At 41.1% G+C, this 23,606-nt stretch overlaps 1 protein-coding gene across 1 annotated transcript in view; it reads left to right on the forward strand.

Moving 5' to 3' along the window:
• Positions 1 to 23,606, forward strand: part of LOC128685389 (uncharacterized) — a 92,023-nt gene that overhangs the window by 53,901 nt on the left and 14,516 nt on the right. Inside the window, exon 7 of the mRNA XM_070093104.1 lies at positions 3,193 to 3,369. Within this exon, the coding sequence (XP_069949205.1) occupies positions 3,193 to 3,369 (177 nt within the window). The remainder of the gene's footprint in view (positions 1 to 3,192; positions 3,370 to 23,606) is intronic.

The following is a 23,606-nucleotide window of genomic DNA, read 5'->3' on the forward strand; positions in this document are numbered from 1 at the left end:
TACGACACCAAGACTGAACGTGACCTCGTCATAGATGTTCGGCTTCTAGATGTTCCATTTATAAGTTTGCTAAAACGGCGCTCATGGGAAAGCCCATTTCCATACAATATGTTTGTTTGTAGAGTCTGTTGCTGAAACAGAAACATCAGAGACAAGCCATACCACGGGTGGGATTTGAACCCGCGGTCAGAGAGTCTCAAAACTCCAGACCTAGCATTAGATGGTAAATTTCCCATAATGGTGTAAAAATGAAAATCTCGGGGATAATGAAAGCTCAAACATATAAATAAAATTGCACAAAGATTTATTATTTAATAAGCGATTCAAATTATGAAAGTTATATTTTTCAAACAAATAATTTGTTTTTTAATTGTTAGTTTCTTTAGGTTTTTCCACAACCTGAAGCGAAAATGTTTTCAATGAAATTCTTTAGGTCCCTAATGAGATTCTTTTTATTAAATTTGTCTGTTACTATTTTTTATTTCATGCAGTTTACTTTTTATTATTTCGTTAAGTGTGTTTTATTTTTAAAATTGCTTTATTGCGTATAAACACAAACTTTTCAGGTTGTATGACTGTATTATCCATACAAATAGATTCAATAAACTATTCTGAATTTGAATGCTCCTTGTATTTTCCGGAGTAATTCCCAAAAAACTTGATCGACCTCTGATTCTTACTAGATTCACTGACGCCGCCTAGTGATCAAAAACAAATTTCCGCAGCCGTAAATACCTCGGGCTCGATACGGTGTATGCTGTCAGTGGCCCTATAAGTTAGTTAAGTTTAATATGTTTATTATGCACCCCATACCCATCCTGTGGGCGGTAGTCAAAAGATTACAGAGATACATAATTGGTCCAGGGACTGGACTCCAAAGTTTTGATAGCTGAGCAAGTTACAGAGGTAATGAATTCACAATTTACAAAGGTAATGAACTCACAATTTACAAAGGTAATGAACTCCAGGTAGGTCTAGTCACAATCATGACAAGTTACAAAGGTATTTACAGATTACAGAGGTACGTAATGGGCCTATAAACCCCAACAACAACAGCCGTAAATACCTTGAATAATCATTAATCGCCATTCCAGACACCACTTAACAAAATAAAGGTAACTTCGTCATTTCGGAAGTATTAGCCAAAATTCTACTCAAAACAATAAAACTTGCCATTACATAAGAACTAAGAGTTACCTTCAATCATACTACTATTGCCGCTGCTGCTGCTGCTACTACTACTGTTACCTAAAACATGAGCCAGTGTTCCTACTGCAGTTCGTATGCTCTTTCACCTCACGTGGTACCTATATACACCCTCTGTTTCCTTGTCTTATTTGTAACGGCTTGGCAAAACTCCTTGTCAGCGAAACGTTACCACAATGTCACATCAGTTGCACATGTGTCCTTGTACCTAACATTGTCGGTAATTCAACCTTTATTACTAATAAAATGGATGTAAAGCCCACGGTTATGTCTATAAAGACAATATATATAAACTCTTATTGAGACTATGTTGAATTTATCATGTCTCTATCATAACTTGATAAAGCTCATCTCTGTGTACAGCATAGTCTCAATAAAAGCTTCTGCATTTTGCAGCTTTATATCCATGCTATAGAAAAGTCATTAACTTACACTGCTGAAGAGAGCCAGCGTCTAGTGACTCCATGAAGGAGGTCGCCAGCAAAGCTCGACGTTGTGGTCTGAAAGCTGTGACAAATTTCTGTTATTACCGCAGCTTTTCTTAGAAGGAATGATGGTACACAGACGACCGAGTGTAATTAAGTCATTTCAAGGAGAGGGAAGAGGTTACTGATTAGAAGTCTGTCGTTCATTAACTGCAGAATATTTTCACTTATTACTTTGAAAGAATATTTTTCTTATAGCGGACCTGAAGAAAACAAATTATGTAATATTACAGTTACTAGGAATATGGTAATCAGATTGCCCGATTAAAGCAAAATAAATCCCCGGGCCCTGAACTTTTTGAAATGGTTTTAAGAAAACATTAACATTTTTAATATATCTCCTCAAACAGGTGTAGTGATATATGGAAGATGGCCAATGTAATTCCTGTTTTTAAAGCAGGAGATGAGTCGTTACCGTCAATTTACCACCCAATAAATCTGACCTCAACTCTAGGCAAATTACTGGAGTCATTTATAGTTGATATTATAAGAAGCCATTTTGATACTATATTATTTATTTGGATTTTAGAGTACCACACCAAAGACAAAGAAAGTGGCAGCACTCGAATCATGGTTCACCAACAGGAAGCAGAGAGTCTGCATAAATAGGGTAAAATCTGAGTGGGGATCAGTGGCGTTCCACAAGGATCGGTTTTAGACCCATTGGTGTTCAAAATATACATTAATTACCTTGACGAGGGAATTACAAGTGACATGAGCAAATTCTCTGACATTGCATAATAAATCTTCCATACGAAGAAAGACTGAAATCCCTTAAACTACATTACTATCTTGTAAGACGAAGAATGACTGGAGATATGACTGAAGTGTATAAGTGAAAGAGGGGCATTAACAGGGAGGGAAGATATTAATAAGGTTCTGAGGATCTCTCTCCAAGAAAGAACTTGTAGTAATGGATTCAAATTGGATAAGTTTAGATTTAGAAAGCATACAGGAAAGTATTAATTAGGAAACAGTAGTTGATGAGTGGAACAGTCTGCTAAGCAGAATCACTGAAGCTAAAATTTCGAGCAGCTTCAAAATTAGATTGGATAAATACACGAGTGAGAAGTGCTGGATCTGAGGAGATGTTGATCATGAGTTAACAGGGTTGTCAAAGCTTGTTCCTTGGATAGCATTGAAAATGGATTGGGCAAATATTTTTTGTTTAGTGGGTTTGGGAAGGACTTACCTAGTATGGGCCAACAGGTCTGCTGTAGTGTTCCTTCATTCTTATGTTCTTATAACTAATTTCTTGCTCTTAATTCTAATGTCCAATTCCACAAGTTAAGTTCCAAGACAATTTTAAATGAGAACTAAACATTCTTGCCAAAAATCTATAAGAGGCTGATAACGGAAGGTTTTTCTGTAGACCTGGGAATGCCTGATTGCTATATTCTCCTGAGAATAATCATGTGATGAATTATTTTTTTCTCCAGCGAATCAAGCAAGGGAGACGCTAGGTTAAAATATCAGTGTCAGTACTCTTACTTCCCGTCAGGCTGTGGACTCTGGTAGAGCAGTACAAAATGTTCGCCCAGGAGAACATCTACTTCACTGACTGTCTCCTGCGACACATGCACCAGTACCGCTTCATCGCTCACTACGACCCTGATGAGATCCCCATCTTACCCAACCATCACAACTACACACACTTTTTGGAACACATGTTGACGAGGTAGGTGAACATTTTTTTTTTTAACAGAAACATTGATAAATTACACATATGTGCAACACTTGAGTATCTTTTGTGGCAACGTTTCGCCACACAGTGGTTTCATCGGTCAATATAAGAACATAAGAACATAAGAACGAAGGAACACTGCAGAAGGCCTACTGGCCCATGCGAGGCAGGTCCAAGTCTCCTACCGGCTTAAGCCAATGCACCCAACCTAGTCAGGTCAGGTCACATTGACTTAAGGGAGGAACACGGCAACCGACCTGTTAGCACAAGCTATCAGGTCTAACTCACACCCACCCACATCTACTCATGTATTTATCCAACCTATTTTTAAAGCTACATAACGTTCTGGCCTCTATAACGGTACTTGGGAGTTTGTTCCACTCATCCACAACTCTATTACCAAACCAGTACTTTCCTATATCCTTCCTGAATCTGAATTTTTCCAACTTAAAACCATTGCTGCGAGTCCTGTCTAGGCTAGATATTTTCAGCACACTATTTACATCCCCTTTATTTATTCCTGTCTTCCATTTAAATAATAATATTGAATAATAATATTGAAAATCAGAAGGAGTTTGAGGTAATCAGTCCCTCAACCTGGAATTGATGTGATCAGCCCATCAAGATTGATTGACTGATTACCTCAAACTCCTAAGTTTTCATCAACTTTGTACTGGACTGATGAAGTCACTGTGTGGCGAAACGTTTCCACAATAAAGAGACCCAAGTGCTGCACAAGAGTCTAATTTATCAACGTCGGTTCTCTGAACCATTTAACTACAAAAATATTTTATGAAAAATAAAAGAATTAAGATCTCATACTTCAAACATTTATGCTTTAAATTTTCCTATTAAAAATGTTACATAGCAACATAAAAAAAACAACAGAGAAAACAATTTTCGTAACTTGTATTGGACTCTTAACAGCAACAAAATCCATATTAAGAAATTTAAACAAAACAGGAAGCGTCTTGTTACAGGGCTTATAGACGTACAGTATATAGCCAGGGGGCCCCAACCTGTGGCCCGTGGGCCGCATGTGGCCCTTCTAGGAAATGGATGGGGTCTTCACACGGAATTATAAATTCAAGTACTTTTATACAGGTTCCACAATGCACAGTGTCAATAGTTACAAAATATTTAAAGCAATTTTTACACCAAAACTTTATCGTCACCTCTAATAAATACCTTTCACTTCTGGTCGGTGTTGGTTTATCCTAGTAGCACATGTACGACCAGCTACATGTACGACCAGCTACATGTAGGACCTGCTACATGTAGGACCTGCTACATGTAGGACCTGCTACATGTAGGACCTGCTACATGTAGGACCAGCTACATGTAGGACCTGCTACATGTAGGACCTGCTACATGTAGGACCAGCTACATGTAGGACCAGCTACATGTAGGACCTGCTATATGTAGGACCAGCTACATGTAGGGCCTGCTACATGTAGGACCAGCTACATGTAGGGCCTGCTACATGTAGGACCAGCTACATGTAGGGCCTGCTACATGTACGACCAGCTACATGTAGGACCAGCTACATGTAGGACCAGCTACATGTAGGACCAGCTACATGTAGGACCAGCTACATGTAGGACCTGCTACATGTAGGACCAGCTACATGTAGGACCAGCTACATGTAGGACCTGCTACATGTAGGACCAGCTACATGTAGGACCTGCTACATGTAGGACCAGCTACATGTAGGACCAGCTACATGTAGGACCTGCTACATGTAGGACCTGCTACATGTAGGACCAGCTACATGTAGGACCAGCTACATGTAGGACCTGCTACATGTAGGACCAGCTACATGTAGGACCAGCTACATGTAGGACCAGCTACATGTAGGACCTGCTACATGTAGGACCAGCTACATGTAGGGCCTGCTACATGTAGGACCAGCTACATGTAGGGCCTGCTACATGTAGGACCAGCTACATGTAGGACCTGCTACATGTAGGACCAGCTACATGTAGGACCAGCTACATGTAGGACCAGCTACATGTAGGACCAGCTACATGTAGGACCAGCTACATGTAGGACCAGCTACATGTAGGGCCTGCTACATGTAGGACCTGCTACATGTAGGACCAGCTACATGTAGGACCTGCTACATGTAGGACCAGCTACATGTAGGACCAGCTACATGTAGCACCAGCTATATGTAGGACCTGCTACATGTAGGACCTGCTACATGTAGGACCTGCTACATGTAGGACCTGCTACATGTGTTCAAGTGTTGGTTTATCCTAGTAGCACATGTAGGACCAGCTACATGTAGGACCAGCTACATGTAGAACCAGCTACATGTAGAACCAGCTACATGTAGGACCAGCTACATGTAGGACCAGCTACATGTAGAACCAGCTACATGTAGGACCAGCTACATGTAGAACCAGCTACATGTAGGACCAGCTATATGTAGGACCTGTTACATGTAGGACCTGCTACATGTGTTCAAGTGTTGGTTTATCCTAGTAGCACATGTAGGACCAGCTACATGTAGGACCAGCTACATGTAGAACCAGCTACATGTAGGACCAGCTACATGTAGGACCAGCTACATGTAGAACCAGCTACATGTAGGACCAGCTACATGTAGGACCTGTTACATGTAGGACATGCTACATGTGTTCAAGTGTTGGTTTATCCTAGTAGTCCATGTAGGACCTGTTACATGTAGGACCTGTTACATGTAGGACATGCTACATGTGGGACCTGCTAAATGTGGGACCTGCTACATGTGGGACCTGCTACATGTGGGACCTGCTACATGTGGGACCTGCTACATGTGGGACCTGCTACATGTGGGACCTGCTACATGTGGGACCTGCTACATGTGGGACCTGCTACATGTGGGACCTGCTACATGTGGGACCTGCTACATGTGGGACCTGCTACATGTGGGACCTGCTACATGTGGGACCTGTTACAAGTGTTCAAGTGCCGGTTTATCCTAGTAGTCCATGTAGGACATGCTACATGTAGGACCTGCTACATGTAGAACCAGCTACATGTAGAACCAGCTACATGTAGGACCAGCTACATGTAGAACCAGCTATATGTAGAACCAGCTACATGTAGGACCAGCTACATGTAGAACCAGCTACATGTAGGACCAGCTACATGTAGGACCTGTTACATGTAGGACCTGCTACATGTGTTCAAGTGCTGGTTTATCCTAGTAGCACATGTAGGACCAGCTACATGTAGGACCTGCTACATGTGCACAAGTGCTGGTTTATCCTAGTAGCCCATGTAGGACATGCTGCATGTAGGACCTGCTACATGTGTACAAGTGCTGGTTTATCCTAGTAGCACATGTAGGACCTGCTACATGTGTTCAAGTGCCGGTTTTTCCTGATAGCACATGTAGGACCTGCTACATGTAGGACCTGCTACATGTAGGACCTGCTACATGTAGGACCTGCTACATGTAGGACCTGCTACATGTGTTCAAGTCAAAGCTCTGGTCAAGACTTATTGATAAATTTTTTCATCAGATTTTAAGACTACAGGTAACAAACACTGAATTAGATGTTAGTTCTATCTCTAGTAAACCGCAGCTTCGTATATCAGTGATTTTTAGAAGTGGTGAGCTGATTTTGATTATTTCTTTCAATTAATGAGGGTAATTATTATTAAAACATGGGTTACGTTAGTTGCCACGTTGATTCAAGAGCTCCAATAAGCTAAGAAAGTGAGTGGGGGGGGGGGGGGGGTGAGGCTGGGAAGGAGAGAACAGACAATGAATTGGAACAAAATGCTCCAGCTGGCAGACCTGTCCAGCTAGATGAAATTTTTCTTCCATAAATTTTCATTTAGCATAAAAAAAACGGAGCGAAATGTTTTCATGGCCATCATAAGATCCCCCAGAGAAACGCTCCAGGTTAATTCACACAGCCACCTGACACAGGAAACAGTTTTGTAGAGACAATATTTTCAATCAAACTTTCGCTCACGAAAAACGTGTTAAAATAAATCTTATACATTACTGTAATAACGAATTAATTGAACCAGAAAAAGCATAGCGAAGCATCATAGGACTCCAAGTATGTCGGGAGTCAAAGCAATGAGAACGAAACAAATTATTCTGTGTAGTATACGCCTTCCCCTGGGAAAAAAAAAAGTTCTTTTGCAGTATAAAATTAAAACAATCGGTAATAACACTGAGGAACGATAATTAATGACTTATTAGATTTTGTAATATACATCGGTCGTAAACTGGGTATCGGTCAAATTTTAGTATCATCCCACCCTTAATTATATATATATATATATATATATATATATATATATAAACACATCGGCCGTCTCCCACCAAGGCAGGGTGGCCGGAAAAAGAAAAACTTTCATCATTCACTTCATTACTGTCTTGCCAGAAGCGCGCTTACACTACAGTTTTAAAACTGCAACATTAACATGTATATATGTCGCGCCATGAAAAAAAAAAATCCTTGAACCAGCTCTGATATACACCTGACACACCAACACACAGAACCCGGGTAGTTTCCAGAGGATACACCCGTCCCCCCCCAACTTGACACATACGCGCCTTAGTACACACCGTCCTCTTGATTTGACAGTGTCGCACCTCACGGCTTCTCATCACGGTTAGGTCATGTTGGATTTGCCAGGAAACAGGACAATTGTTTCCTGACGAGAGTTTTAGTCATATGAAGACCCGCAGCTGGAGTTTTTGATCATCTGACCGAAGCCTTCCACTGGCTCACAGGTCCACCTCTTTAAAAATTATCTTTGCTTATCATGACTCTATATACACTTCATAAATGTTGATCCCCAAGGCAGATGTTGTCTCTAAGACTCCCATCCTATCATAGTCCGTCTTTTTTATATAAAGAAAAAAAAAATGTTGGATATTTTCAGTGTATCCCTAGGTTAAAATTTCCATCGCGCTGAACAGCCTCACGTTGGGTAATGAGAACTACGACAATGTTCCGTAGGTAATAATGGAGTAACTTCATACAGAGGGGAATAAGAGTCAAAATTAAGTTCACTGGCCGTTCACTGTTCTCTGTCTGTGAATATAACTTGACTGCAATTTCAGAGACAAACAGTTGACTTACTGACAGTCCTATCGCTTCCTTCCTTGGATGGCTCTTGCCCTCATTAAACACATCCTGCTGGCTACTATAACATCCTACCAAACACTTGGATACCAGCCAACTACAATAACCTGAACTAGGAATGATCATATCCCACAAGCCTCACAGTACAACATATTGGGAGCCACGCCAACGAATAGTTAACAAGTGTTTATGCAGCTAACAATGACAAATTTGTCTGCTAGTCATGTGTACTTAAAAATATGGACATTTACATACCTGGCATTAGGTGTGTGAGCTGACCCATGAAGAGCTGTAAATATGCACTTACCTGTAATGGAAAAAAAATAAGATATTATCAAGATAGCAAATCTCTCAATCAAGTAAACCCAAAATTTTAGAAAAACAATAATTTGATAATCATTGCAAATCTATAATTTCTCTCAACACGTCAGCCACATTTCATATTTAACGATACTAATCTTGTCATGCTGGAGCCACTAGAGCTTCATACACTGGTGGTAATGAAGGCTATGACTGACCCACACTTCAACTTCAGCTATAATGTATCAAAATCTAGCAGGATGTTTACGTTTTCTTTGCAAATCACACGTTAAATCGAGATTCACAGATTTTAAGCAACTACATCGCAGACTTACAGTTCAACTTCCACAATACCCATACCTAAAAACAATTATCATGACTCACGGAATCGTAATGTCGTGATTGCAAACAAACCACGGAACGGGTGGGGTTTAATATATATATATATATATATATATATATATATATATATATATAAGTAGTCAACTTTTCTTCTGGGGGAGGAACTTCCGGTTTGGGCCTTTCACTGGGCGAGGAACTTCCGGTTTAGGCCTTCCACTGAGCGAGGTATCCGGTCTAGGACCAGCAGCTGGAGGGTCACCTTTTCACACCTAGGTGTTACTTCCGGTTTTGACCATGACCTCGCCCTCGAGACTACCTCACCCTTGACCCCCCAACCAATACCCCCACCCCCCACGACCCCCCGCCTTGCGACCCCGCCGTCGCGCCGCGCGCCCGCGCACCCGCGCGCCCCGCCCCGCCGCCCCGCGCGCCCGCGCACCCGCGCGCCCCGCCCCGCCGCCCCGCGCGCCCCGCCCCACCCCGCGCGCCCGCCCGCGCCACTTCGCGCCTTCTGCTGCGCCTTCTGCAGCGTCGTCCGGATCGCCCCCGCGCCTCGAATTTTTTTCCGATTTTTGTCGAATTTTTTTTGAATTTCATTTTCTTGTGCTCTCCATCTCCTCGGATCAAGTTTTTAAGGTTCCCCCTCTCACTTTCACCCCCCATCCCAAAATTTCTCGATATTACAAGTTTTTGCATTCCCCCCTATGGAGGTTTTCGAAATTCTCCATCTCCTTGGATCAAATTTTTAAGGTTCCCCCTCCCACTTTCACCCCAAATTTTCTCGATGATACAAGTTTTGGATTCCCCCCTATGGGGTTTTCGAAATTCTCCAATTCCTCGGATCAAGGTTTTTTTTTGGGTACCCCTCCTTTCACCCCCACCATCCCAATTTTTTTCACTCGATAATACAAAGACTCTACTTCCTCGGATCAAGTTTTTTGGATTCCCCCCTCTGGGGGTTTTGAATTTCTCCATCTCCTCGGATCCCCCTCCCAAATTCACCCCCCAACCCAAAAATTTCTCGATGATACAAGTTTTTGGATTCCTCCCCTATAGGGTTTTCGAAATTCTCCATCTCCTTAGATCAAGTTTTTTGGATCCTCCCTATGGGGTTTTCGAAATTCTCCATCTCCTTGGATCAAGGTTTTTGGATTTCTCCATCTCCTTGGATCAAGGTTTTTGGATTTCTCCATCTCCTCGGATCAAGTTTTTTGGATCCCCCCTATGGGGTTTTCGAAATTCTCCATCTCCTTGGATCAAATTTTTGGATTACCCCTCCCACTTTCACCCCAAATTTTCTCGACAATACCAAGACTCCATCTCCTTGGATCAAATTTTTGGATTACCCCTCCCACTTTCACCCCAAATTTTCTCGACAATACCATGACTCCATCTCCTCAGATCAAATTTTTAAGGTTCCCCCTCCCACTTTCACCCCCCCAATCCCAAAAATTTCTCGATAATACAAGTTTTTGGATTCCCCCCCTATGGGGGTTTTGAATTTCTTATGATCACCTCGGATCAAATTTTTGGATTACCCCTCCCACTTTCACCCACCCCCCAACCTCAAATTTTTCTCGATAATACCAAGTTTTTGGATTCCCTCCTATGGGGTTTTCGAAATTTCCTCGGATCAAAGTTTTTGGAATCCCCCCTCTGGGGGTAAGCATTCAAAATAGACTCCTCCTATGGGGGCATGCTTACTACAGGTCTAAAAGTTTCCTCTCATTAAGTCAAATGAACTAAAAGTTTCCCCTTATTATTTTAAAATGAACTAAAAGTTTCCGCTCATTAAGTCAAATGAACTAAAAGTTTCCTCTCATTAAGTTAAATGAACTAAAAAAAGCGTTTACTCGGCGGTCAGTGACGTCACGCGCACACAGGTTGAATCAGGTCGGTCCTTTTAGTTCATTCAAGATAATAAGGGAACATAGTAGTGACGTCACGCGCACACAGGCTGAATCTTATCGATCCTTTTAGTTAATAAGGGGACACAGTACATCAGAAAGGCACATTTTTTCGTTAATACCCACAATTTCTTTACAACACAAGTCTAGACATTTTTAACTATTTCATCTCAGGTCACTCCCCCACGAAGTAACCTCCTCCCCACCCTCCCGAACCCTCACACTCCAACCAACACCTCACAATTTTCACTCATAACCCCCAATTTTTCTCGTTTTAACCCTTTTAGTTCATTAAAGTTAATAAGGGGACACATGCATCAGAAAGTCACCACATCGCTTACATCCACTTTTCGTTAAATTCACTACTCACAATTTTACATATTACGAAGTTAAATACGCACTTTTACTTTGAACATCTTCAAAACACTCATAAATCATTTTGAATACTCACAAAAACATCATTCGAACACCCCCAAAATCACCTCTGAATACTCCCAGAACACCTTCATAAGTACTCTTGCACATCATTTGAACACCTTCATAAGTACTCTCTTAATCATTTGTACACCTTCAAAAAACACCTTTGAATACTCACATAAACACCCTTGAACACCTTCAAAACACCTTTGAATAACCTCAAAACACTTTTGAACACCTTCAAAACACCCTTGATCACCTTCAAAACACCCTTGAACACTCTCAAAAACAACATTTGAACACACTCAAAACACCTTTGAACATTTCCAAAACACTATTTGAGTACTCCCAAATAAGATTTGACATCTCTAATTTATCTGCACTTACACATTTCATTAAATTACAACTCATCCCCTCAGTCTCCAGACTAGGCATTTTCTCGTTTTTACCCTTTTAGTTCATTAAAGTTATTAAGGGGACACAATACATCAGAAAAAAGTCACAAAAACTAACTCAAACACTTTACTTTGAACACCCCCAAAGTACTCTCATAATCATTTGAATACTCACATAAACACCCTTGAACACCTTCAAAACACCTTTGAATATCGTTTTAAACTAATTTCATCACAACCCACTTATATCATCTTTTTTCGGTAACTCTAATTCGACTACACTACCCTCATCAATTACCAACAAAATTTTACACGTTTTAACTAATGTCATCACTGTAACCAAGATTTTTCACAAAAAAAAAAAAACTCTATGACACCTAACACACACGCACACACACACCCCACAACACCCACAATTTTTCTCGTTTTAACCCTTTTAGTTCATTAAAGTTAATAAGGGGACACATGCATCTGAAAGTCACCACATCGCTTACATCCACTTTCGTTAAATTCACTACTCACAATTTTACATATTACGAAGTTAAATACGCACTTTTACTTTGAACATCTTCAAAACACTCTCATAAATCATTTGAATACTCACAAAAAATACCTTTATACATTTCCAAACATCACTGAAATACTCCAAAAACATCATTCGAACACCCCCAAATCACCTCTGAATACTCCCAGAACACCTTTATAAGTACTCTTGCACATCATTTGAACACCTTCATAAGTACTCTCATAATCATTTGTACACCTTCAAAAAACACCTTTGAATACTCACATAAACACCCTTGAACACCTTCAAAACACCTTTGAATAACCTCAAAACACCTTTGAACACCTTCAAAACACCCTTGAACACCCTTGATCACCTTCAAAAAAAACAACATTTGAACATTTCCAAAACACTATTTTGAGTACTCCCAATTACACCACTGATTACTACTAAAACACCGCTGAATTCAATCAAAACACCCTTCAACACCTTCAAACACCCTGAACACCTTCAAAACACTCTTGAACACTTTTCAAAAACACCTTTGAACATTTCCAATCAACACTGAAACACTTCCAAAAACACCATTTGAGTACTCCCAATTACACCACTGATTACTACTAAAACACCGCTGAATTCAATCAAAACACCCTTCAACACCTTCAAACACCCTTGAACACACTCAAAACACCCTTCAACACCTTCAAAACACCTTTGAACACCTTCAAAACACGTTTGAACACATTCAAAACACTCTCATAATCATTTGAACACACTCAAAACACCTTTGAATAACCTCAAAACACCTTCGAACACCTTCAAAACACCCTTGAACACCCTTGATCACCTTCAAAAAAACAACATTTGAACACACTCAAAACACCTTTGAACACCTTTGAACATTTCCAAACAACACTGAAACACTTCCAAAAAACACCATTTGAGTACTCCCAAATACACCACTGAATACTAAAACACCACTGAATACACTCAAAACACCACCAAAATCACCATAAACTAAGATCAACACCCACATCCCACAACACCCACAACCCACAACACCCACAATTTTTTCTCGTTTTATCTAATTTCATCAGAAAGTCACAACACCCACACCCCCCATTTTTTCTCGTTTAACCCTTTTAGTTCATTAAAGTTAATAAGGGGCCACACTACATCAGAAAAAGTCACAAAAACAACCCACTTATAACGTCTTTTCGGTATCTCTAGTTCGACAACAACACCCACATCCCACATCACCCACATCCCACATCCCCCACACACACACACAGACACACACACACACATCCCTAACCTAGCCTAACCTAACCTAACTTATCCTAACCTAACCTAACCTAACCTAACCTAACTTATCCTAACCTAGCCTAACCTAACCTAACCTTACCTAAATTATCCTAACCTAACCTAACCTAGCCTAACCTAACCTAACTTAACCTAACCTAACCTAACCGAACCTACCCTAACCTAACCTTACCTAACCTAGCCTAACCTAACCTAACCTAACTTAACCTAACCCAACCTAACCTAACCTAACCTAGCCTAACCTAACTTAACCTAACCTAACCTAACCTAACCTAACCTACCCTAACCTAACCTAACCTAACCTATCTTAACCTTACCTAACCTAACCTAGCCGAACCTATCCTAACCTAACCTAAAATATATTGGAACACTTCCAAAATACATTAGAGTACTCCAGAATTACTTTGAACGACTCCATTTTTGGATATTTCCAAATTAGTTTTGAAAACTTTATCGTAAAATCGAACATTATTTTCTTGTTGGTAAAACACACTCAATGGTAGAAATATTTACTCGATTTCCGAATAGAAGCACTGTCCTCGCTCTGAGAGACTCATTGTGGGTCACCCCAACACATGGTGTAATGCGCTTCACACCCAAGGTAGAACATAACACCTGCGTCAACTCAGGACAGACAGGCGCCATGTAATGCGGGTAACATCCAAGGTAGAAAATCATCTCTTTCCAGACCAACTGTCTATCCTAACCTAACCTAACCTAACCTAATTCCTAACCTAACCTAACCTCACCTAACCGAACCTAACCTAACTCCATCAATCACCTCTATCCTAACCCTTGTTTCAACCTGTTGTACCCTACATTATCTAAGAACACTATATCCAAGACGATTACCAGATTTTATGATCCCCAACACCAAGATCACAGAAAACACACATTTTTATAATTATTCACACAAAAATCACGATCACCAATTCCATATCATGTTTACCGTCATCTATCAACACTAATCACCAAGATCACCAAAAAATCTAAGATCATGCATCTCAAAACTACTATGATCACTGAAAACACTTATTTTTTTAAACATTCGCACAAAAAATAAGACATACACAAAAATACCACAACACTTCCACCAACATCTATAACATAACATGAGCACTATAACATATCACTATCACAAAAAAATAATACACAAACACCCACATATTATACATTTCAATTGGAAATTTAAGACATGAGACATACACACCAAATCTAAGACATTCACCTCCAACTAAGACATACACATCACCCTTAAAACTTCCTTCCTTATTCATTCCGCATATCTCCTAGAGCTGTTTTAACCCCGACGGATCCACCACGACGTAGGAGCCAGAGTGTAGTAGGTGGTGTTGGAGTGGTGATGGTTCCTCTGGCTCCTACGTCGTGATGGAACCGTCGGGGTTAAAACAGCTCTAGGAGATATGCGGAATGAATAAGGAAGGAAGTTTTAAGGGTGATGTGTATGTCTTAGTTGGAGGTGAATGTCTTAGATTTGGTGTGTATGTCTCATGTCTTAAATTTCCAATTGAAATGTATAATATGTGGGTGTTTGTGTATTATTTTTTTTTGTGATAGTGATATGTTATAGTGCTCATGTTATGTTATAGATGTTGGTGGAAGTGTTGTGGTATTTTTGTGTATGTCTTATTTTTGTGCGAATGTTTAAAAAAATAAGTGTTTTCAGTGATCATAGTAGTTTTGAGATGCATGATCTTAGATTTTTTGGTGATCTTGGTGATTAGTGTTGATAGATGACGGTAAACATGATATGGAATTGGTGATCGTGATTTTTGTGTGAATAATTATAAAAATGTGTGTTTTCTGTGATCTTGGTGTTGGGGATCATAAAATCTGGTAATCGTCTTGGATATAGTGTTCTTAGATAATGTAGGGTACAACAGGTTGAAACAAGGGGGTTAGGTGTGATGTTACCAACCACCAAGTAACACAATGGGAGTGTGACGTCACTGGAGGTGACCTCGTCGGTCCTGTGAGGTGAGACATCGTGTGTTGGTGGTAGTGAGGTGAGTGCGCTTAGATATTGTCAAATATGATTTTTTTTTTTGTGTGTGTGTGTGTGAAATGTTTATAAAAATTATTGTTTTCTGTGATATTAGTGATTTTGAGGTAAGTGAACATGGGTGATTGTAGTTGGTGATTGTCTTATATTATGTGTGTGTATAAGATATGTTTTCAGTTGATGGTGATCATGTACTAAGTGTTTGCGTATTAGGTTTGTGTTCATGCTTTTTTTTTTTATGCGCCAAATGGGGAGGGAGTTCTTGGTTATAGTGATTTGAGGGGATTTCTATAAAAAGGATGTTAGATGGTGATGTTAAACTTAGTTTTCTGGTGATTTTGACGGTGATTGGTAGTATTCAGTGGTGATTTGGTAGTAATCAGTAGTGTTTTTTTGGGAGTATTCGGAGGTGTTTGATGGTGTTTTTTTTTGAAGGTGTTCAAATGATGTGCAGAGCATTTTTTTGAAGAAGATCAGTGGTGTTCAGAGTTGGTTCAAAGTTAGTCAGTGTTTAGGTTAGGTTAGGATAGGTTAGGTTAGGATAAGTTAGGTTAGGTTAGGTTAGGTTAGGTTAGGTTAGGTTAGGTTAGGTTGGGACGGGTTAGGATAGGTTAGGTTAGGTTAGGTTAGGTTCGGTAGGTTAGGTAAGGTTAGGTTAGATTAAGTTAGGTAGTATTCGAGGTGTTTGATGGAGTTAGGTTAGGTTAGGATAGGTTAGGTTAGGTTAGGTTAGAGGTGTTTGATGGAGTTAGGTTGGGTTAGGTTAGGTTAGGTTAGGATAGAGGTGATTGATGGAGTTAGGTTAGGTTCGGTTAGGTGAGGTTAGGTTAGGTTAGGAATTAGGTTAGGTTAGGTTAGGTTAGGTTAGGATAGACAGTTGGTCTGGAAAGAGATGATTTTCTACCTTGGATGTTACCCGCATTACATGGCGCCTGTCTGTCCTGAGTTGACGCAGGTGTTATGTTCTACCTTGGGTGTGAAGCGCATTACACCATGTGTTGGGGTGACCCACAATGAGTCTCTCAGAGCGAGGACAGTGCTTCTATTCGGAAATCGAGTAAATATTTCTACCATTGAGTGTGTTTTACCAACAAGAAAATAATGTTCGATTTTACGATAAAGTTTTCAAAACTAATTTGGATATATCCAAAATGGAGTCGTTCAAAGTAATTCTGGAGTACTCAAATAGTGTTTTGGGGGTGTTCCAATATATTTTAGGATAGGTTCGGCTAGGTTAGGTTGGATTAGGATAAGATAGGTTAGGTTAGGTTAGGTAATGGTTAGGCAAGGTTAGATTAGGATAAGATAGGTTAGGTAAGGTTAGGTTAGGTTGGATTAGGATAAGATAGGTTAGATTATGTTAGGTAAGGTTAGGTTAGGTTAGGTTAGGATAAGTTAGGTAAGGTTAGGATAGGTTAAGTTAGGTTAGGGTAGGTTTGGTTAGGTTAGGTTAGGTTAGGTAAAGTTAGGTTAGGTTAGGCTAGGTTATGTTAGGTAAGGTTAGGTTAGGGTAGGTTCGGTAAGGTTAGGATAGGTTAGGTTAGGTTAAGTTAGGTTAGCGTAGGTTCGGTAAGGTTAGGTTAGGTTAAATTAGGTTAGGGTAGGTTCGGTTAGGTTAGGTTAGGTTAGGTTAGGTTAGGTTAGGACAGGTTAGGGTAGGTTAGGTTAGGGTAGGTTAGGTTAGGATAAGTTAGGTAAGGTTAGGTTAGGTTCGGTTAGGTTAAGTTAGGTTATGTTAGGTAAGGTTAGGTTAGGTAAGGTTAAGATAGGTTAGGTTAGGCTAGGTTAGGTTAGGTAAGGTTAGGTTAGGGTAGGTTAGGTAAGGTTAGGTTAGGTAAGGTTAGGTTAGGTTAGGTAAGGTTAGGTTAGGTTATGTTAGGTTAAGTTAGGTTAGGGTAGGTTAGGTTAGGTAAGGTTAGGTTAGGTAAGGTGTGTGTGTGTGAATATCTTGGTTACAGTGATTTTAGTGGATTTGAGATGCATTTGTGGATGTGAAATGTGATTTTTTTGTGTGTGTGTTCAGAAGAGGTATGTTGGGAGATGGGTGAGTGGATGTGAAGAAATGCGGGTGAGATGGAGAGGGGTATGGGGAGTTAGGTTAGGTTAGGATAAGTTAGGTAAGGTTAGGATAGGTTAAGTTAGGTTAGGGTAGGTTTGGTTAGGTTAGGTTAGGTAAAGTTAGGTTAGGTTAGGGTAGGTTATGTTAGGTAAGGTTAGGTTAGGGTAGGTTCGGTAAGGTTAGGATAGGTTAGGTTAGGTTAAGTTAGGTTAGGGTAGGTTCGGTAAGGTTAGGTTAGGTTAAATTAGGTTAGGGTAGGTTCGGTTAGGTTAGGTTAGGTTAGGTTAGGACAGGTTAGGTTAGGTTAGGTTAGGTTAGGTTAGGTTAGGTTAGGCTAGGTTAGGTTAGGTTAGGTTAGGTTAGGTTAGGTAAGGTGTGTGTGTGTGAATATCTTGGTTACAGTGATTTTAGTGGATTTGAGATGCATTTGTGGATGTGAAATGTGATTTTTTTGTGTGTGTGTTCAGAAGAGGTATGTTGGGAGATGGGTGAGTGGATGTGAAGAATGCGGGTGAGATGGAGAGGGGTATGGGGAGGGTTGTAATTAGAAATATGGAGAGATTTTACTGAATATAAAGGTAATGTGTGAATATTTTAAAAAGAAATTATAGAATTGAAAAGTTATGATATATTGGAAAAAGAATGGAGGGGGTGTTGAAAACATGTCGCAATAGTTGGGTATGGAAGTGTTTCAGTGTTGATTGGAAATGTTCGAAGGTGTTTTCTGAAGGTGTTCAAGAGTGTTTTGAAGGTGTCAAAGGTGTTTTGAAGGTGTTCAAAGGTGTTTTGAAGGTGTTGAAGGGTGTTTTGATTGAATTCAGCGGTGTTTTAGTAGTATTCAGTGGTGTAATTGGGAGTACTCAAATTGTGTTTTTTGGAAGTGTTTCAGTGTTGATTGGAAATGTTCAAAGGTGTTTTTGAAAGTGTTCAAGAGTGTTTTGAAGGTGTTCAAGGGAGTTTGAAGGTGTTGAAGGGCGTTTTGATTGAATTCAGCGGTGTTTTAGTAGTAATCAGTGGTGTAATTGGGAGTACTCAAATAGTGTTTTGGAAATGTTCATGGGTGTTGTGGGATGTGGGTGTTGTGGGTGTTGTTGTCGAATTAGAGTTACCGAAAAAGATGATATAAGTGGGTTGTGATGAAATTAGTTTAAAAACGATATTCAAAGGTGTTTGAAGGTGTTCAAGGGTGTTTATGTGAGTATTCAAATGATTATGAGAGTGTTTTTGGGGGTGTTCAAAGTAAAGTGTTTGAGTTAGTTTTTGTGACTTTTTTCTGATGTATTGTGTCCCCTTAATAACTTTAATGAACTAAAAGGGTAAAAAACGAGAAAATGCCTAGTCTGGAGACTGAGGGATGAGTTATAATTTAATGAAAGTGCAGATAAATTAGAGATGTCAAATCTTATTTGGGAGTACTCAAATAGTGTTTTGGAAATGTTCAAAGGTGTTTTGAGTGTGTTCAAATGATTATGAGAGTGTTTTGAAGGTGTTTTGAAGGTGTTCAAGGGTGTTTATGTGAGTATTCAAAGGTGTTTTTTGAAGGTGTACAAATGATTATGAGAGTACTTATGAAGGTGTTCAAATGATGTGCAAGAGTACTTATGAAGGTGTTCTGGGAGTATTTAGAGGTGATTTTGGGGGTGTTCGAATGATGTTTTTGGAGTATTTCAGTGTTGTTTGGAAATGTATAAAGGTATTTTTTGTGAGTATTCAATGATTTATGAGAGTGTTTTTGAAGATGTTCAAAGTAAAAGTGCGTATTTAACTTCGTAATATGTAAAATTGTGAGTAGTGAATTTAACGAAAGTGGATGCGGTGACTTTCTGATGCATGTGTCCCCTTATTAACTTTAATGAACTAAAAGGGTTAAAACGAGAAAAATTGGGGGTTATGAGTGAAAATTGTGAGGTGTTGGTTGGAGTGTGAGGGTTTGGGAGAGTGGGGAGGAGGTTACTTCGTGGGGAGTGACCTGAGATGAAAAATGTCTAGACTTGTGTTGTAAAGAAATTGTGGGTATTAACGAAAAAAATGTGTCTTTCTGATGATGAAAATGTTTTCCCTATGATGTAGGTACTATATCCCCTTATTAACTTGAATGAACTGAAAGTTCGACATGATTCAGCTTGTGTGTGTGGGGGTCATCGCGTGACGTCACTGACCGTCGAGTAAACACATTAATGAGAGGAAACTTTTAGTTCATTTTAAAATAATAAGGGGAAGATGTTTAGACTTGTAGTAAGAGAGAGCACCATGCCCCATAGGAGGAGTTCATTTGAATGCTTACCCCCAGAGGGGAGGAAACCAAAAAACCTTGATCCAAGGAATTGGAGAATTTCGAAACCCCCATAGGGGGGAATCCAAAAACTTGGTAATATTGAGAAATTTTTGGGATTGGGGGGTGGGGTGGAAGGAGGGACAATCCAAAAAACCTTGATCCAAGGAGATGGAGAATTTCGAAAACCCCATAGGGAGGATCCAAAAAACTTGATCTAAGGAGATGGAGAAATTCAAAACCCCCAGAGGGGGGAATCCAAAAAACTTGATCCGAGGAAGTAGAGTCTTTGTATTATCGAGTGAAAAAAATTGGGATGGTGGGGGTGAAAGGAGGGGTACCCAAAAAAAACCTTGATCCGAGGAATTGGAGAATTTCGAAAACCCCATAGGGGGGAATCCAAAACTTGTATCATCGAGAAATTTTTGGGGTTGGGGGGTGAAAGTGGGAGGGGGAACCTTAAAAAGTTGATCCAAGGAGATGGAGAATTTCGAAAACCTCCATAGGGGGGAATGCAAAAACTTGTAATATCGAGAAATTTTGGGATGGGGGTGAAAGTGAGAGGGGGAACCTTAAAAACTTGATCCGAGGAGATGGAGAGCACAAGAAAATGAAATTCAAAAAAAATTCGACAAAAATCGGAAAAAAATTCGAGGCGCGGGGGCGATCCGGACGACGCTGCAGAAGGCGCAGCAGAAGGCGCGAAGGGGCGCGGGCGGGCGCGCGGGGTGGGGCGGGGCGCGCGGGGCGGCGGGGCGGGGCGCGCGGGTGCGCGGGCGCGCGGGGCGGCGGGGCGGGGCGCGCGGGTGCGCGGGCGCGCGGCGGGGGGTCGTGGGGGGTGGGGGTATTGGTTGGGGGGTCAAGGGTGAGGTAGTCTCGAGGGCGAGGTCATGGTCAAAACCGGAAGTAACACCTAGGTGTGAAAAGGTGACCCTCCAGCTGCTGGTCCTAGACCGGATACCTCGCTCAGTGGAAGGCCTAAACCGGAAGTTCCTCGCCCAGTGAAAGGCCCAAACCGGAAGTTCCTCCCCCAGAAGAAAAGTTGACTACTTATATATATATATATATATGCAAAGCAGCCACTGTGAAAGACCAGTGAAATTCCAAGCGCTTTCGTGACTACTCATATTATCAAGGAACAATAAAAGTAATGCATCAAAGGGAGGCATATAAAGGGTCTAGACCACACCTCACCATCACATCCCACAGCAAAGCAACACCTGACGCGCGACGACACGAGACTCATAAGAAAGAGAACACTGTAGCAGGCCCGCTGGCCCAACTATATCGTCGACAGCGATTACAAGAATGGGTCACTTACCTGTACAGGTAAGTTAAATGCAATATAATCTTGGCGAGTAAAACCATTTTACAAGCTAAAAAGTACCGAAAGTTTTTACTTTCGCCCCATAATTCAGGTAATGGACAAAAGTTAAGTGTTACGACTTTGATGTCGTAACTGAAATAAAATGTTCCTGGCTCCTAAAAGCTGCTCACACCACTGTCTGAAAACACACTGAAAACACAGCAAACCTTGGGCCAGCATGTACTCATATATTAAACAATATTAATTATTATTAGGAAGGAAAGACAAAAACTTGCCTATATAAAAATTATATCTACATTAATAGTAACTTATGTAAAACTTATAACTACTACATAAAACCACCACATTCCAGTTCACATTAACTCACTAGCACACTGTACAGAGTTAAAATAAATCATCAGGGAGGCACCATGACACACTCCGTCTTCACTTCAGTCTGGTAGACTAATTACCAGCAGGCAAAACACCATACAGTACTATCGCATAAACAGGCCTCTGCATACTAGGACCTCACAAATAAACATGAGAGCACCTAAACACAAACGCCTATTGAATACACTAAAAAAAATTACCAAAATTAGCTGGTGGCCTGGTGGTTAACGCTCTCGCTTCACACGGTGAAGGCCTGGGTTCGATTCCCAGCCAGAGTAGAAACATTGGACGTGTTTCTTTCCACCTGTTGTCTATGTTCCCCATCAGTAAAATGGGTACCTGGGTGTTAGTCGACTGGTGTGGGTCGCATCCTGGGACACTGACCTAAGGAGGCCTGGTCACAGACCGGGCCGCGGGTACGTTGACCCCCGGAACTCACTCCAGATAAACTCCAGAAACTCAAACTACCGCCCAAACATGACTTTACCTCCGTCACCACCCGACTCATACTGAACTAAACACACCTCTCATCTGCTACTGTCCTGGCCACTGCCTGATTGACAGGAATAAAACGCGTTCGCTTCCAGTTCAATCCCGGAACTATGTTACACGGAAAATGACATTATATATGGAGCGTTATTTTGTATAAATATTTTTTTACAGTACCCCGTAACAGGAGAGATAAATGCACGAAGTCGAGTCCAGGACGCTGACTGAACGAAGATAGGAAGGCTTGTTTGGGTGGTTGATGGAGGTTTGAAGACTATCGAGTACACGTGGCATTGGAGCTGATCCAGGAAGAGTCCAGGAGGGAGGAAAATTCATGCCTATACCCAAAGGGAGGGAGGGAGGGAGGGAGGGAGGGAGGGGGTGGTCATTCTGGTCTATTCCGAGGGGAAGGAGGGTCATTCTTGATTATACCGTGGGGGCGGAGGGTTATCCATGACACTACCGAGGTGGAGGAAGACATTCATGCCAATACCGAGAGCGAGGGTCATCCATGCCATTACCGAGAGGGGAGGGTCAGCCATGCCAGTACCGAGGAGGGAGGGTCATCCATACTAGTACCGAGGGCGAGGGTCATCCATGCCAGTACCGAGGGCGAGGATCATCAATGCCAGTACCGAGGCGGAGGGTTATCCATGCCAGTACCGAGGGGGAGGGCCATATATGCCAGTACCGTGGGGGAGAGTCATCAATGCCAGTACCGAGGGAGAGGATCATCCATGCCAGTACCGAGGGGGAGGATCATCCATGCCAGTACCGAGGGGGAGGATCATCCATGCCAGTACCGAGGGGGAGGATCATCCATGCCAGTACCGAGGGGGAGGATCATCCATGCCAGTACCGAAGGGGAGGATCATCCATGCCAGTACCGAAGGGGAGGATCATCCATGCCAGTACCGAGGGGGAGGATCATCCATGCCAGTACCGAGGGGGAGGATCATCCATGCCAGTACCGAGGGGGAGGATTATCAATGCCAGTACCGAGGGGGAAGGAGGATCACACATTAGTTTCCGTATGTTTAGGTTTGATCACTAAGGCTGAATATAACATTTTCAAGACCAGTTACAAACACTTTAGTCCCTAAAATACATACAAGTTAAACTCTCAGTTTATACACCAAGACACACACATCTCTCTGTGTACACTGGTCCTCGCCGCGCCACTCTTGTTATTACCTGGTAAAGGATTATTATTATTATTATAATCAAAAAGAAGCGCTAAGCCACAAGGACTATAACCTGGTAAAGGAGTGTATACGATAGTGCATCATGAGACGAGTTTATCATAACTCGTTAATAGACAATATTAGATCATAAATATTTTACCCCGTGTTAATTAACACAACAGCCAGGATAAACTGTTAGGTTAGGTAAAGCTTGTCT

The sequence above is a fragment of the Cherax quadricarinatus genome, chromosome 41, assembly GCF_038502225.1.
Source record: "Cherax quadricarinatus isolate ZL_2023a chromosome 41, ASM3850222v1, whole genome shotgun sequence".
Lineage (NCBI taxonomy): Eukaryota > Metazoa > Arthropoda > Malacostraca > Decapoda > Parastacidae > Cherax > Cherax quadricarinatus.